The following is a 17,908-nucleotide window of genomic DNA, read 5'->3' as shown; positions in this document are numbered from 1 at the left end:
TGCGTGCGGCCCGGGTTCGATCCTCAGTACCACATACAAACAAAGATGTTGTGTCTGCTGAAAACTAAAAAATAAATATTTAAAAAAAAAAAAAAATTCCTAGGTGTAGGGAAATAGCTGTGGAAAAACAAAGCCATGAACAAAGTTCCTTGCTCACGTAGTTTACATTCTAGAGGGACAATACAGAGAAGTATTTCACCCACTGATAGATGAGAAGGACAAACAAAGCAGATAATGTATGGACATGGAAAGGAGGTTATAGGAATGGAAGTGAACAAAAGGATAGAGTGTGATACTAGTTTATAATGGTAGTATAAGAGGCTATTATGATCTTTCAGAGCCCATATATGAGTAGAGGGAGGGAGCCATACAAATAACTAGATGTAGAGTATATCAAATCAAGGGAACAGTAATTGTAATTCCTGGTGGGGCATACTTGCCATGTCTCAGGAAAATTAAGAGAGCGAGTGTGGCTGGAGCTGAGTGAGCTAGGGAAGATAAATTTGGACAGTCAGGCCATGATAGAGAGTGCTGGCAGCTGGAAGCTCTCAACAAGAGAGGTTAGATAAAATATATCGAGAAACTACTTGAAGATTTAAAAAATAAAGTGCATGTGTAACCAGTGTGAATCTGCAATATGTATATGGGGTAAAAATGGGAGTTCATAATCTGCTTGAATCAAATGTATGAAATATGATATGTCAAAAAAAATAAAATAAAATAAAATTCACACGTGAAAAAAAATAAAAGTGGGTGGGGAATAAAAATAAAAAAATAAAGTGACACAGTTGACTCATCTTTTAAAAGGATCATTTTTACTGCTCAGGAGAGAGGAAACCAGGACTAAGCAAAAATGGAAACCTGGTGTGACTAGTTTTAGGAGGATGGTGAAGGGAGGAGATGGGAATTGTTAGATTCAGGATATTTTGTGAAGATAACACTAAGGAAATATAAATGGATTAGAGTGAGAGAAATAGCTACTGTTTACTGAGATGAGGAAAGGAATGAGAGAAAAAAAGTTTCAGAGGATTTTAAGATTTCAGGTTTTCGTATGTTAATTTTGAGGTGTTATTAGATATCAAAATAGTATATTCAGGATATATTTAGATCAATAAGTGCGAGAATAGTACAGATAAGGTACAACATCTGTGAAGACTTGTTACTATGAATTATTGACCCATAAGAACTTCTATTGAATTATTGGTAATACAAATGAGACATTATCGTAGAAAACTTATGGAGACACTTGGCCTCAGAGTTACGTCAGTTCAAGCTCTTACTTGCATGACCCCAAAGTGGTTACCTTCTTTAATTTTCTGCCTGAGTACAGTATTTCTTTATGATAGTGTACCCAATTGGTATACATTAGGAGTACAAAAGTAGGTAAAATATAGTCAATTCCTTGATCTCCAGGAATTATCAGTCTGCTGGAGGAGAGGGATAGAGATAAGTAAACAGTCAGATATATAATAAATATTATCAAATGATTAAGAGATCGTTATACTAAGACTTGGGAATTAGTGAAAGCTTCCTGAAGAATGAATTAGAAGTCAGCTAGTTGGATGGTGTGAGAAGGAACGATGTCATTTTTGAACAGACATAGCTTGTGCAGGGATCTGGAGCTGAGGGGTTGACTTTTTTGTTTGTTTGTTTAGTGTGTCTCAGAATAATCTAAAAGGCTTATTAAAACATTTCTGGGCCCTGTTTTGCAAGTTGGTTTGTGTTGATTGAAGCTAGAGCATGAGAATTTGCATTTCAGACAAATTCCCAGATGATGCTGATCTTATGATATAAAGACCACATTTTAAGAACAAATACTTTAGAGAAACTACAGATATTTCTGTACTGCTGGTTTTATTTGTTTGAAAGGACATGGTTGAGAGTTGTAGGTTATGAAGTAAACAATCTAGATGTAGAAATAAATTGATGTTAAAGTATTTAGACTTAATCCTGAAGCTGTAGATACTCACTGTAAGATTTTACATTTTGTTTCTTTGAGACAGGTTGTCCCTTTGTTGCGTAGACTGGTCTACAACTCATGAGCTTAAGTGATCCTCTTGAGAGGCTGAGGCTATAGGTGTGTGCCACCATGCACAGCCTCTTACTAAAGGATTTTAAACAGGGTTATAACAATCCTATTTATGTTTTCCAAAGATAATTTTAAATCAATATAAAGATTGGGTTGAATAACAAGGGTACAAAAGGGAAAAACTGTTAAAGAGCTGTTTTATTAATCTAGAAATGAAAGGGCAAGGGCTCTGCTAATGACAGGCAGGACAGCATGAAAGAAGCACATTTGAGAACTATGGAGTGGCACTTGTAACAACACATCCCATCATTATGTATAACTATAATGCACTGATTTTTAAAAAATGAAAAAAAAAATAAAAAGGGGTAGGACTGATGGGTTTTAGGGATTGATTGTGGGTAAGGGCAAGATGACTCTGATTTTTTATTTAGGCATCTGGATAGTTATACTTATCATAAATATAGGAATAAAATGAGAAAAAGATTTAAGGATGAGTGGTAGATGTATATTATTCGTGTCATCATATAGGTATGAATTCAAGCTATGGATAGATAGATCCCCCAAAGAAAGTACATAGAGTAAAAAGTTATAGGTGGAACCTTGGGAAATACCAGAATCTTAAGGATTATCAGAGAGTACTAGGTAAATACAGTGAGAAGGTTATTTGGTAAGCTTGTGATGCATTTAAAGGATCTGGTGCATGTCTTTCTAAATTGAATTTAAATAATTTTTAAAGGGGGGAATAGGAAGGGTAGCAGAATACAATAGACACTAATATGGCTGTATGTATAAAAGTGGCCGTAAAACCAATGTGATACTGCAAGCTGTACACGTGGAAAAAAAAGAATTCATACCCCACTTGAATCAAATGTATGATATGTCAAGATCATTGTAATGTTTTGAGCAACTAATAAAAAAAATTAAAAAAAAAAGAATTTTTAAAGAATTTAATGTGGAAACAAATTTACCCTGAGACTAGTCTGTGTGTATGTGTTTATATATAAATATGAATGACATTGGCATTTTAGTGAGCCAAATCATCTGGACAAACACGATAACTTTAAATTTTCATTGAATCTTTCAGGTCCTGTTCATAGCAATTCTTCAATAAAAAATGAATTATCAGTGTATCACAACCCTAGACAAAAATCTGCTAAGAAAACAAATCAGCCATCTAGGAATACTGGGAAAAAAGCCATTCCATTAAAAAAGCAGAAGACAGCTATGCAAGGCAGCTCAAGAGTACAGAAATTTTTAAATGTTAAAGGTTCTGAGTTTATTAGCAACCATGAAAAACTTCCCAGTTGTTCCCAGAATGAGCCATCAGAAAGTGACAAAGCTGACCTGGCTGCGAAGAAAAGTCTTGATTGTTCTGGGTAATGTCTGTTATGTTTACAATATAGTTATTGTTCCACATTTAATATTTTGTCTATGTTATTTAACCATTTATAGAAAGAGCGTATCAACCTAAAGGACTCCATACTCTGACAGATCTGGTATTAAATCTAGGCTCTGCCTTTAGCAGAGCAAAGTAGTAATCTGATCTTGTTTCCTCATATTAATATAGGTAATAATAATAGCACATAGGATTGTGAATGTTAGATCTAATGAATTATTATTTTTGCCTGAGTTGCTAATTTTTTAAAAATAATGACAAAAGATTCACAATAAAATTATTGTATTAATCACTTTGAAGTACATAGTTTTTGTTTTGTTTTTTTACCTTTTAAAGTGAGATGAATGTGATGTCAGTTTGAAACATGTCAGTAATTTTCCTTTTAATATAATAGTTAACATTTTTGGAGTACCTACTAAGTACTAAATGATTTTTAATAAATTCTGTTGAGCTAATTCTGTTTTTATAAATTCTTGCTTTTTGCTGTAGCATGCATTCAACGAATATTTAATGCATACAGTATTAGAAACAGCAAGGTGGGGCTAGGGTTGTGGCTCAGAGGTAGAGCATTTGCCTAGCATGTGTGAGGCGCTGGGTTCGATCCTCAGCACCACATTAAAAAAAAAAAAAAGTATTAAAAAATAAAGGAAAGAAAGAAACAGCAAGGCACTGGCGGTTAATTGGGGGAAATAAATGATTAGAATGGCCTAAAATATATTTTGAGTATGTCATTAGTGTATATAAAAAAAGATCCCATATATATTCCCAAGTTTAATTTCTTCAGATTATTTTTTTAAAGAAATCTTGCTAGATTTGGTTTCATCAAAGTTCTTGTTGGTATATAGTTGTTCATAGTATTCTCTTACAGTTGCATTTATTTTTTTTGACTCTGATGGTAGGACTCCAGAAATAAAATTTCAAAAGGAATAGAGTTGTTTGCATATATTTGGGGTAAATTGATCAGCTGGAAGCTACCAATGACATGAGCTTTGTCCCTCTGAGGACCCTACTGCTGACCTAGTGTATCAAAGAAAATTACTTAAGTTGCTTATGGTTTCTCCAGTAAACTGATATTAGACTAATTCTAGAATATACATTATAAGCTACCTATAGGTAATATCTTCTCATGTCCTTCTGTCATTTGCTCCCATCCTAGTTAGACCAGGTTTGCACTAGTTCTCTCATTGGAATTTTTCGAATTGGAAATCTTGATAGGTTCTAGAATCAGTTTTTTACCTGAGCCAGTTGTAGGTCTTAGGGCCTGAACATGGTGAGCTGATATTTGTTATAGCCAACATTACATTGTTTATATACCCACTATATATTGTTTCTGGTAGAAATATTTTTTGAAGATGTATGAACAGTTTTAAACTTCATTTTTGTAGAACTACAGAGCGCTCCAAGGATCAATGTGGTGTTACAACTGCACAAAATGTTCGTTTAAAGTCTCAGACCAGTGACCATACTTGCAAGACACCAACAGAGTCTAATTTGGATTCTGGAAAGTGTAAAACTTCAGTTTTGGAAGAAAGGTATGCATGTATTCTAAGATTAATAAGTTTTACTTATTTATATTAGGTACCCATTGCTATGTAACCAGTTACCTCAAAACTTAATTTTGTTATAGGCTGATAAGCTTAAAAGGTTATGAAAAACAGCTATGGCAGTTTTAGGAGAAAAATGATAAGTAAACTTAAATACATTAAACATATGTATTATAAAAACATGGATTTTTATGGTTTATTTATTTTTTCTTAAGTGGACCATCCAGGATCAAGAACTATTTAATGTTTGGGAAGAATAATTCTGATGCGTGTGATGAAGAAGTTCAGGAAAGGTTAGGTAAGTTATTGTTTATTTCTACTGTATTGATTTTTATGGAATTATATATATATATTATAAGGTATGATGTGTTTTATTTAGTTAAACTTGCACTGATGGGAAATATTTATTGAGACTTACAATATATTTAGAGATTTGTAAGAGGCTAATAAAATGTTGGCATGTAAGGTATCTGCTCCATTGTTGACAAGGGGACACGTGACGCAAAATTAACTATCTATTGGTCGTTGCTGAAGCTGGGTGATGGATGTTTGAGGTTCATACTGTTTTCCTCTTTTTTGAATAGTTCTGAAATTTTTCATATAGGTTTTTTAAATACTTTATTTTAAAAAAATTGGTTCTTTTTAGTTATACATGACAGTAGAATCCATTTTTGACATAATCGTATAAGCATAGAATATATTTTGTTCTAGTTCAGACCCCATTACACTTTTTCCCCTTCCCTCTTGCCACCTCCTGCTTCCCGTCTCTATTGATCTTTCTGCCATTTACCATATTTATTTTTTAAATTACTTTCTAGTGGATTTACACCACGAGATTTACTGTGATATATATATTTTTTTTTTATTTTACTTTTTTTTATTGTTGGTTGTTCAAAACATTACATAGTTCTTGATATATCATCTTTCACACTTTGCTTCAAGTGGGTTATGAACTCCCATTTTTAGCCCATATACAGCTTGCAGAATCACATCAATTACACATCCATTGATTTACATATTGCCATACTAGTGACTGTCATGTTCTGCTACCTTTCCTATCCTCTACTATCCCCCCTCCCCTCCCCTCCCCACCCCTCTTCTCTCTCTACCCCCTCTATTGACCTTCATTTCTCCCCCTGGTATTATTTTTCCCTTTCCCCTCATTTCCTCTTGTATGTTCTTTTGTATAACCCTGAGGGTCTCCTTCCATTTCCATGCAATTTCCCTTTTCTCTCCCTTTCCCTCCAACCTCTCATCTCTGTTTAATGTTAATCTTCTTCTCATGCTCTTCGTCCCTACTCTGTTCTTAGTTACTCTCCTTATATCAAAGGAGACATTTGGCATTTGCTTTTTAGGGATTGGCTAGCTTCACTTAGCATAATCTGCTCTAGTGCCATCCATTTCCCTGTAAATTCTATGATTTTGTCATTTTTTAATGCAGAGTAATACTCCATTGTGTATAAATGCCACATTTTTTTTAATCCATTCGTCTATTGAAGGGCATCTGGGTTGGTTCCAAAGTCTTGCTATTGTGAATTGAGCTGCTATGAACATCGATGTAGCAGTGTCCCTGTAGCATGCTCTTTTTAGGTCTTTAGGGAATAGACCAAGAAGGGGAATAGCTGGGTCAAATGGTGGCTCCATTCCCAGCTTTCCAAGAAATCTCCATACTGCTTTCCAAATTGGCTGCACCAATTTGCAGTCCCACCAGCAATGTACAAGTGTACCCTTTTCCCCACATCCTCGCCAGCACTTGTTGTTGTTTGACTTCATAATGGCTGCCAATCTTACTGGAGTGAGATGGTATCTTAGGGTGGTTTTGATTTGCATTTCTCTGACTGCTAGAGATGGTGAGCATTTTTTCATGTACTTGTTGATTGATTGTATGTCCTCCTCTGAGAAGTGTCTGTTCAGGTCCTTGGCCCATTTGTTGATTGGGTTGTTAGTTATCTTATTGTCTAATTTTTGGAGTTCTTTGTATACTCTGGATATTAGGGCTCTGTCTGAAGTGTGAGGAGTAAAGATTTGTTCCCAGGATGTAGGCTCTCTATTTACCTCTCTTATTGTTTCTTTAGCTGAGAAAAAACTTTTTAGTTTGAGTAAGTCCCATTTGTTGATTCTAGTTATTAACTTTTGTGCTATGGGTGTCCTATTGAGGAATTTGGAGCCCGACCCCACAGTATGTAGATCGTAGCCAACTTTTTCTTCTATCAGACGGCGTGTCTCTGATTTGATATCAAGCTCCTTGATCCATTTTGAATTAACTTTTGTGCATGGCGAGAGAAAGGGATTCAGTTTCATTTTGTTGCATATGGATTTCCAGTTTTCCCAGCACCATTTGTTGAAGATGCTATCCTTCCTCCATTGCATGCTTTTAGCCCCTTTATCAAATATAAGATAGTTGTAGTTTTGTGGATTGGTTTCTGTGTCCTCTATTCTGTACCATTGGTCCACCCGCCTGTTTTGGTACCAGTACCATGCTGTTTTTGTTACTATTGCTCTGTAGTATAGTTTGAAGTCTGGTATCGCTATACCGCCTGATTCACACTTCCTGCTTAGCATTGTTTTTGCTATTCTAGGTCTTTTATTTTTCCATATGAATTTCATGATTGCTTTCTCTATTTCTACAAGAAATGCCTTTGGGATTTTGATTGGCATTGCATTAAACCTATAGAGAACTTTTGGTAATATCGCCATTTTGATGATGTTAGTTCTGCCTATCCATGAACAGGGTATATTTTTCCATCTTCTAAGATCTTCTTCTATTTCTCTCTTTAGGGTTCTGTAGTTTTCATTGTATAAGTCTTTCACCTCTTTTGTTAGGTTGATTCCCAAGTATTTTATTTTTTTTGAAGATATTGTGAATGGAGTGGTTGTCCTCATTTCCATTTCAGAGGATTTGTCGCTGATATACAGGAATGCCTTTGATTTATGCGTGTTGATTTTATATCCTGCCACTTTGCTGAATTCATTTATTAGCTCTAATAGTTTCTTTGTAGAGCCTTTTGGGTCTGCTAGGTATAGAATCATATCATCTGCAAATAGTGATAATTTAAGTTCTTCTTTTCCTATTTTTATGCCTTTAATTTCTTTCGTCTGTCTAATTGCTGTGGCCAGTGTTTCGAGAACTATGTTGAACAGAAGTGGTGAGAGAGGGCATCCCTGTCTTGTTCCAGATTTTAGAGGGAATGCCTTCAATTTTTCTCCATTCAGAATGATGCTAGCCTGAGGCTTAGCATAGATTGCTTTTACAATATTGAGGTATGTTCCTGTTATCCCTAGTTTTTCTAGAGTTTTGAACATAAAGGGATGCTGTACTTTGTCGAATGCTTTTTCCGCATCTATCGAGATGATCATATGGTTCTTATTTTTAAGTCTATTGATGTGGTGAATAACATTTATTGATTTCCGTATATTGAACCAGCCTTGCATCCCAGGGATGAATCCTACTTGATCATGGTGCACAATTTTTTTGATATGTTTCTGTATCCGATTCGCCAGAATTTTATTGAGGATTTTTGCATCTAGGTTCATTAGAGATATTGGTCTGAAGTTTTCTTTCTTTGAAGTGTCTTTGTCTGGTTTAGGTATCAGGGTGATGTTGGCCTCGTAGAATGAATTTGGAAGTTCTCCCTCTTTTTCTATTTCCTGAAGTAGCTTGAAAAGTATTGGTATTAGTTCCTCTTTAAAGGTTTTGTAAAATTCTGCTGTATACCCATCCGGTCCTGGGCTTTTCTTAGTTGGTAGTCTTTTGATGGTTTCTTCTATTTCCTCAATTGATATTGGTCTGTTTAGGTTGTCTATATCCTCCTGACTCAATCTGGGCAGATCATATGACTTCAGAAATTTATCGATGCCTTCACTATCTTCTAATTTATTGGAGTATAAGGATTCAAAATAATTTTTGATTATCTTCTGTATTTCTGAAGTGTCTGTTGTGATATTGCCTTTTTCATCCCGTATGCTGGTAATTTGAGTTCTCTCTCTTCTTCTCTTCGCTAGCATGGCTAAGGGTCTGTCGATTTTGTTTATTTTTTCAAAGAACCAACTTTTAGTTTTGTCAATTTTTTCAATTGTTTCTTTTGTTTCGATTTCATTAATTTCAGCTCTGATTTTAATTATTTCTTGCCTTCTACTTCTTTTGCTGTTGTTTTGCTCTTCTTTTTCTAGGATTTTGAGATGAAGCATGAGATCATTTATTTGTTGGTTTTTTCTTTTTTTAAGGAATGAACTCCAAGCAATGAATTTTCCTCTTAGAACTGCTTTCAATGTGTCCCACAGATTCCGATATGTTGTGTCTGTGTTTTCATTAATCTCTAAGAATTTTTTAATTTCCTCCTTGATGTCTTCTATAACCCATTGATCATTCAGTAACCTATTGTTCATTCTCCAAGTGATGTATGCTTTTTCCTTCCTTCTTTTATCGTTGATTTTCAGTTTCATTCCATTATGATCAGATAGGATGCATGGTATTATCTCTACTCCTTTATATTGTCTAAGCGTTGCCCTGTGACATAATATATGATCTATTTTTGAGAAGGATCCATGTGCTGCTGAGAAAAAAGTGTAACTGCTTGATGTTGGGTGGTATATTCTATATATGTCAATTAAGTCTAGGTTATTAATTGTGTTATTGAGTTCTATAGTTTCCTTATTCAACTTTTGTTTGGAAGATCTGTCCAGTGGCGAGAGAGGTGTGTTGAAGTCTCCCATGATTATTGTATGGTGGTCTATTAGACTCTTGAACTTGAGAAGAGTTTGTTTGATGAACATAGCTGCACCATTGTTTGGGGCATATATATTTATGATTGTTATGTCTTGTTGGTGTATGGTTCCCTTAAGCAGTATGTAGTGTCCCTCTTTATCCCTTTTGATTAACTTTGGCTTGAAATCTATTTTATTTGATATGAGTATGGACACTCCTGCTTTTTTCCGAAGTCCATATGAGTGATATGATTTTTCCCAACCATTCACCTTCAGCCTATGTATGTCTTTTCCTATCAAATGCGTCTCCTGTAGGCAGCATATTGTTGGGTCTTGTTTTGAGATCCATTCTACTAGCCTGTGTCTCTTAATTGGTGAGTTTAAGCCATTAACATTTAGGGTTATTATTGAGATATGGGTTGTTGTTCCAGCCATATTTGTTTATTTATGTTACTAAACATGGTTTGTTTTCCTCTTTGATTATTCCCCCCCCTTTACTGTCCTACCTCCCACTGTTGGTTTTCATTGTTATTTTCCATTTCCTCTTCCTGTAATGTTTTGCTGAGGATGTTTTGAAGAGATGGTTTTCTAGCTGCATATTCTTTTAACTTTTGTTTGTCGTGGAAGGTTTTAATTTCATCTTCCATCCTGAAGCTTAATTTCGCTGGATACACAATTCTTGGTTGGAACCCATTTTCTTTCAGTGTTTGAAATATGTTATTCCAGGATCTTCTAGCTTTCAGAGTCTGTGTTGAAAGATCAGCTGTTATCCTGATTGGCTTGCCCCTAAATGTAATCTGCTTCCTTTCTCTTGTAGCTTTTAAAATTCTCTCCTTATTCTGTATGTTGGGCATCTTCATTATAATGTGTCTAGGTGTGGATCTCTTATAATTTTGCACATTCGGCGTCCTGTAGGCTTCTAGAATTTGGGATTCTGTCTCATTCTTCAAGTCTGGGAAGTTTTCTCGTATTATTTCATTGAATAGACTGCTCATTCCTTTGGTTTGGAGCTCTGTACCTTCCTGTATCCCAATGACTCTTAAGTTTGGTCTCTTAATGTTATCCCATATTTCTTGGATGTTCTGCTCATGGTTTCTTAACAGTCTTGCTGAGCTGTCTATGTTCTTTTCAAGTTGAAATACTTTGTCTTCATTGTCTGATGTTCTATCTTCTAAGTGTTCTACTCTGCTGGTAGTACTCTCCATTGAGTTTTTAAGTTGGTTTATTGCTTCCTGCATTTCTAGGATTTCTGTTTGTTTGTTTTTTATAACCTCTATCTCCCTGTATAGTTGATCCTTTGCTTCCTGGATTTGTTTGTGTAATTCCTTGTCGAAGTGATCTTTCATTGTCTGATTTTGCTGTCTAATTTCTTCCTTGATACTCCAGGTCATCTGAAGCATATATATCCTGAATTCTTTATCTGACATTCCATCTGCTGCAGCTGTTACCTCTTCTAAAGTTGAGCTGACCTGCATTGCTTGTAGTCCTTTCTTTCCTTGTCTTTTCATACTGCTTGCGTTTCTTTCTTCTTGGTGAAACTGTTGTGTTTTTGAAATTTTTTCCCCCCCTATATATTTATATTGCTCTTGTATAGTTGAAAATACTCCCTTGCAGGTGCGGGCAGGGGCTCTGCTCTGCCCCTCCTCCAATTGGTGTGAGGTGTCTACCACGCCCGCGGACCCCTGGGCCTGATCCGCTGTTCTGTCGCAGGTCTGCCTACCTTGCAGGTGGGGGCGAAGGCTCTGCCCTGCCCCTCCTACCACGCCCGGGGACCGCTAGGCCTGATCCGCAGGTTGGTCGCAGGTCTGCCCACCTTGTGGGCAAGGGTGTCAGTTCCGCTCCGCCCCCACTCCAATTGGGGTCACTTGACCACCACACAGGCGAGCCGCTGGGCCTGATCTGGGCGCGGGCTAAGGCTCTGCTCTGCCCCTACTCCAGTTGGGGTGAAGTGTGTACCACGCTGGCAGGCCGCTGGGCCTGATCCACAGGTCTGTCGCAGGTCTGCTTACCTTGCCAGCGCGGGCGGTGGCTCTGCCCTGCCCCTCTTACCACGCCTGCAGACCTCTGGGCCTGATCTGCTGGTTGGTCGCAGGTCTTCCTACCTTGTGGGCGCGGGCGGCGGCCCCTCTCCTCGCCTCTGGCTCGATGACAAAGCGAGAGAGACTCGGGTATCTGTGACTCACCCTCCCTACCAGGGGACCAACTGTTTCCGTCGCCGCTGGCACCGATGAAGTTTTCTCCTCGGCCGCTCTCCGATGACATCAGATCTCTGCCATGCTGGCATCCCCTGTTCTATGGCTGGATCCCATTTTCTTCTCTTCCAATAGGCGGAGCTGTGCCCTCTGAGCTGAGCTTCTGCCCTCTATGTGCTGACAGAAATCCCTGTACGGTGGCTCCTGGGAGTCTCTCAATCCTGTTAGTCCAGAGCCCTTTCACTTATCCGGCCCCTCCCCCTGTTCCTCCTCCCAGCCAGCCAGCCAGGTCCTGTTCACCAGAGGTGGTTCCCCAAGGATCTGATTACACTTGCAGCCCCACCGCGTGTCCTATATCCCGAACGATGAACACCCTCTCTGTCATTCAATTAAGCCCCAGTGCTGTGGTGGGGTGATCTGGGAACCAACAGTTTAATTTTTCAGGACCCCTTTGGTGGGCACGCCCCCAGAAACTGGCGGCTAAGATCTTGGGTGTCGCCGCTGGTGTTAAGGGGAGGTGGGGATCTGGAATCCCCTCTGCTTCCCTACAGACACGCCCCCGGTGGTTTCCTGGCTGCTTGTATCTGGAGGGGGTGGGAGTCACACACCTGCTAATGTGGATTCCGCTGGGAAGGAATTCTGTCGGCGGAACTCTGGTGATGTCACCACTCTGCTATGGCAGGCCCCAGGCTCCTTGCCAGAGTGTCCGAAGGGAGGGGTGGGACTGGTCTGTCTCTGGTTGGTTTCAGCTCCCGGTTTGCTATTTCATGAAGGCTTGGCGAGAGACCTCTTCCTAGAGTCCCTGCACCGCTCCTGCTGCGCTGCACCTCGGAGACTATCCGCCCTGACGCGGGGGCCGCGTGCAGGCAGCCGACAGTCGCCGAGTCGCGCGGGCAGCGGCTGGCGGGTCTGGACCTCTGCGCTGCGTGGCGGAGATTCACTCGTCTAGCGCAGACTGTCACCTCCAAAAATCCTTCCAATTCCCGGCCGGTCTCTCTTTAGTGGAATTTTGCTAGGAGTTTCTCAGCAGGTCATATCTAAGCGTATCCATGCGTCTCTCTGACCCCTTTGTTGAGGAGGTACTGAAAGCGCTGCCTCCCCTCTCGCCGCCATGTTGGATCTCCTACTGTGATATATTGATATATGTACATAGGAGGGTTGTGTCAGATTCATTCCACTGCCATTCCTTTTCCTATCTTCCTGAACTTCTATCACCACCCCCCTGCCTTGTTGTGGGTTAGCTTCCACATATTAGAGAAAACATTTGACTTTTGGTTTTTTGGAATTGGCTTATTTTATTTAGCATGACAATCTTCACATTCATCCATTTACCAGCAAATGATATAAACTCATTCTTCTTTATGGCTGAGTGATATTCTATTGTTCCTGTATACTACATTTTTTTTTTATTCATTCATCTGTTGAAGGGCCCCTAGTTTGCCTTTTTAGCTTAGCTATTGTGAATTGTGCTAATTGTGGGTCTTTGATCCATTTTGAGTTAAGTTTTGTGCAGGGTGAGGGGGGGGTTAAATTTTGTTTTTCTACATACGAGTTTCCAGTTTTCCTAGCACCATTTGTTTAAGAGGCTATCTTTTCTCCAATATACATTGTTGGCAACTTGTCTAGTTTGAGATGGATGTATTTATGTGTGTTTGTCTCTCTGTTTTCGTGTTCCATTGGTCTTCCCGAGTATTTTATTTTTTGAGGCTATTTTGAATGGAATAGTTTTCCTAATTTCTTTTTTCAGCTGATTTATCATTGGAGTTTAGCAATGTGATTGATTTAGGAGTGTTTATTTTATGTACTGCTACTTTGCTGAATTCATTAATGTGTTATACAACAGTTCTGCTGGAGTGTTTTGGGTCTTCTAAATATAGTTTTATGTTGTTGGTAAACAGTTTGAGCTCTACTTTTCCTATTTGCATCCCTTTAATTTTTTCTTTCCCCTAATTGCTCTGGCTAGAGTTTCAAGGACTATGTTGAATAGAAATGGTAGAAAAAGGAGGGCATCCCTGTCTTATTCCTGTTTTTAGATTGAATGCTTTCAGTTTTTCTTTATTCACAATGATGTTAGCCTTGGGTTTTATATAGCTTTTATGATGTTGAGGGAGGTTCCTTCTCTCCCTGGTTTTTCTGGTGTTTTAAACATGAATGGGTGCTGTATTTTATCATACTTTTTCTGCATCTTTGATATAGTCATGTCATTCTTGTATTTAAGTCTTTTTTTATAGTGAGTCAACTATCGATTTTGGAATGTTGAGCCTACCTTTCATCCCTAGGATGAAACCTATTTGATCATGGTGCACTGTCTTTTTCATGTGTTTTTATATGAGATTTGTCACTGTTTTATTGAGAATTTTTGCATCTGTGTTCATAAAAGATATTGGTCTAAAGTTTTTTTTCCTTGATGTGTCTTTGTCTGGCTTTGATATCAGGATGATACTGGTTTTATAGAATGAGTTTAGAAGATTTCTCTCCTTTTCTATTTCCTGGAATAATTTGAGGAGGATTGGTTTTAGGTCTGGTAGAACTTGGCTGAGAACCCATCCAGTCCTGTACTTTTCTTTTTTTGGTAGGCTTTGATGGCTTCTTTAATTTCTTTCTCTTTTTTTTGGAGATTTTCTCCTTTTTAAATCAATGATCATCTTATCCAGCTTCAGAAACCTGGACAAAGGGGCTGGGGATGTGCCTCAATCGGTAGCGCGCTCGCCTGGCATCGTGCGGCCCGGGTTCGATCCTCAGCACCACATACAAACAAAGATGTTGTGTCCGCCGATAACTAAAAAAAAAATAAAATATTAAAAATTAAAAAAAAAAAGAAAAAAGAAACCTGGACAAAGAGGAAGCTGAGAGGGGACCTGGTTCAGTGTCAGAGGTCTTTGAGTGATTTTGTGTCAGCACATGGAGGCTTCTTCAGTTTGATTACTTGAAATTGAAACGTTTAAAGTTTCTATGCCTTCTAGGTTCAAATTGTATAGGTCATATGACTCCAGGAATTTGTTGATGTCAAGATTTTCTTCTTTATTGGAATATAAATTTCAAAATACTTTCTGATAATCCTCGGTATTTGAGTAGTGTTTGTGGTGATATTTTCTTTTTCATCATGGGTTTTATTAGCTTGAGTTTTTCCCTTTCAATTTTTTAAATTTTTGTATCTCAATTTCATTCTGGTTTTATTTATTTCCTATATTCTACTGCTTTTGGTTTTGATTTGTTCTTCTTTTTTAGAGCCTTGAGATATAACATTAGATTATTTATTTGGTATCTTTCTGTTCTTTTAATATATGAGCTCCATGGTATGAACTGTCCTCTTAGAACTGCCCTCATTGTTTTCAGAGATTTTGATGTTGTATCATTATTCTCATTTACCTCTTAAGTTTTTTTTTTTTTTCCACCCTGATTTCTTTTGCTGTGCATTTAAGAGTGTCTTATTTAGTCTCAAGGTTTTGGAGTGGTTTCTGTTTTTTATCTTATGGATTTGTAATTTCATTCCATTATGATCTACTAAAATGCAAGGTATTATCTCTATTTTTTTTATTTGCTAAGACTTCCTTTGTGCTTAATATAAGATCTATTTTAGAAAATGTTCCATGTGCTACTGTGAACAAAGTATATTCATATTCAGTCATTAATGAATGAAATATTCAACAGATATCTGTTAAGTGTGAATTATTAATTGTATTTTTAAATTCCATATCATTTTTACTTAGTTTTTGTTTGAACAGTCTATCCAGTGGTGAAAGAGGTGTCTTAAAGTCACCTGGTATTATTCTTTTCTGATCTATTTGATTCTTAATATTGAGAAGGGTTTGTTTGATGTACACAGATGCTCCATTGTTTGGGGCATAAATATTTATGATTGTTATTTCTTGTTTTATGATTCCCTGAAACAGTATGAAATGATCTTATTTATTCTGATTAATTTTGGCTTGAAGTCTGCATTATATAATATGAGAATAGTAATCCCTGGTTATTTATGAGATCCATGTGAATGGTATGTTTTTTTTTCATACTTTCACTTTCAGCTTGTGGATGTCTTTGCCTATGAGGTGAGTGTTTTGGTAACAGCATATTGTTGGGTCTTGTTTCTTTCTTTCTTTTATTTTCATTAGTTTATTAATTTATTAATTGATTGATGATGCAAAGGATCTTATTTCTTAGTCCAATCTACCAGTTTATGTCTTTTGATTGATGAGTTTAGGTTATTTATCTTCAGTGTTATTATTCAGAAATGATTTTTATTCCCTGGTATTTTGATTTATTTCTGATTTTTAAATTGAATTTGAGTCTCCTTTTATTGATGATTCTTTGAGTGTAGTTCCTCCCTCTGCTGGTTTTCAGTTTTATCTTTCATTTCTTCTTCATGAAATTCTTCTTACTGTATTGCTCACTAAGTTGCCAGTGGAGTTCAAAAATTCTCAGCTTCCCTTCTTAGCAGTATGAAGTAGAATGGGATGGAAAGTACTGTCAGCTGGAGTTTGGTTTGCATAGACCAAGTTGATGCACTCCCAGGATGGGGCCACTGCAGAGTTCTCACAAAGAAGTGTACTTAACTTGAGTCTTGGTACACAGGGTGATAAGAAATGCGGCCTTCCACTAGCCCACCACCTTGCTTCCTTAAATGCCTCTTAGTAGAGAGGTTTATAAATTTTTTCATGCTCATAGAGAATATAATGTTTTGGTATTTTTTTTCTTTCTCAATTCTTTTTACTTTTTAACCCCCCACCACCATTTTATTTATATGTATGTGTGTGTGTATATATATATATATATATATATTTTTTTTTTTTCTCTCTCTCTCGTAACTTGAATACTTTGTGTTTCTTTTACTTTTTATTTGGTAAAGAAGAAACAATGACTATACTTGTATAACTTTGGCTTCATTTTATATGTGTTGCTATGTAGTGTGATATACTCTTAATTTACCATGATGATTTTTCTTTGACCAATGAGTTACTTAAATAGTCAAGATATTGGTGTCTAGAGACCTGGAATTAAACCCTTTATTATTGTTTACCAGCTGTGTTATCTTGAAATGAAAAATTTCAAAATAACAGTGTTTTTCCGTGTTTTAAACTTCATTTTCCTTATCTGAAAAATGGTGATATAATTTCCAGTTCCATAGGTTGATTTATCTGGCATATACTGACTATTATTCTCAGTGTTGGTATTATTCTAAGTTTTGTTTTGTTCTTTTGTTTATATTTTCCAGTTTTATTTCAGTATTCTGGAAACCTTGGCTTGTATTATTTATTGTTTGAATTTATTTAGGCTTTTTTGTGTTCATAAGTGTATTTTTGTTGTTGTTGTTGTTTGTTTTTTTAATTTTTAGTACCAGGGATTGAACACAGGATCTCTTAACCAATGAGCCACATCCCCAGCATTTTTTGCGTTTTATTTTGAGACAGGCTACACTAAATTTCTGAGGCTGGCTTTGAATTCAAGATCTTCTGCCTTAGCCTCTTGAGCTGCTGGGATTACAGGTGTGTACCACCATACCACTCAGTATGCTTAGTTTTTTACAGTTTTTCTATAGATACTTTAAAAATTGTATCATTATTTTATTGATAATATATGTGGATATATTTTTAAAATATACTTTGAATAGTTATGAAATTCTTAAACATTTGTGGATATTATGGAATACTTATTATATATTCTGTTAGGGGCTAGAAATGTGACAGTAGATAAAACTAGGAAAATATGTCCTCCTTAGACCTCACTTTCTGGAGGGGCAATATGGCAGATAATAGTAAGGAGATAGCAAAATTTTGATTTGTTAGATGTTGAGAATGGAAAAATAAAGCAGAAGTTTTAGGGTAGGAAACAGAAATTACATTCTTTTGGTTAATATAAAGAGTGGGCCTCACTGAAAAAGTGATCATTTGAGTAAAGGTGTGGTCAAGATGAGACAGCAAACCATACAGCTGTTTGAGTAAATAGGGTCCCAGAGGGAAGATCAAGAGCAAAGCTTCTAATGTAGTAAAGATTCTGCCCTATTCAAGGAGTATCAAGATGACTAGGGGCTTGAGCAGAAGATAGC

At 36.9% G+C, this 17,908-nt stretch overlaps 1 protein-coding gene across 4 annotated transcripts in view; it reads left to right on the top strand.

Moving 5' to 3' along the window:
- The window catches only part of Cenpc (centromere protein C), a 75,136-nt gene that overhangs the window by 32,470 nt on the left and 24,758 nt on the right, over window positions 1–17,908 (top strand). For all 4 annotated transcript variants that reach the window (XR_006848313.2, XM_058574037.1, XM_046428741.2 and 1 more), the window contains 3 exons: window positions 3,114–3,405; window positions 4,811–4,957; window positions 5,185–5,267. Coding sequence is in view for 3 of the 4 variants with exons in the window: in XM_058574037.1 (XP_058430020.1) it covers window positions 3,114–3,405; window positions 4,811–4,957; window positions 5,185–5,267 (522 nt within the window). In the remaining variant the exon portion in view is untranslated. The remainder of the gene's footprint in view (window positions 1–3,113; window positions 3,406–4,810; window positions 4,958–5,184; window positions 5,268–17,908) is intronic.

The sequence above is a fragment of the Marmota monax genome, unplaced genomic scaffold, assembly GCF_021218885.2.
Source record: "Marmota monax isolate L192 unplaced genomic scaffold, Marmota_monax_Labrador192_F-V1.1 WCK01_AAM20220418_F8-fsc00132, whole genome shotgun sequence".
NCBI lineage: Eukaryota > Metazoa > Chordata > Mammalia > Rodentia > Sciuridae > Marmota > Marmota monax.
This window is presented reverse-complemented; position numbering and strand designations above follow the sequence as displayed.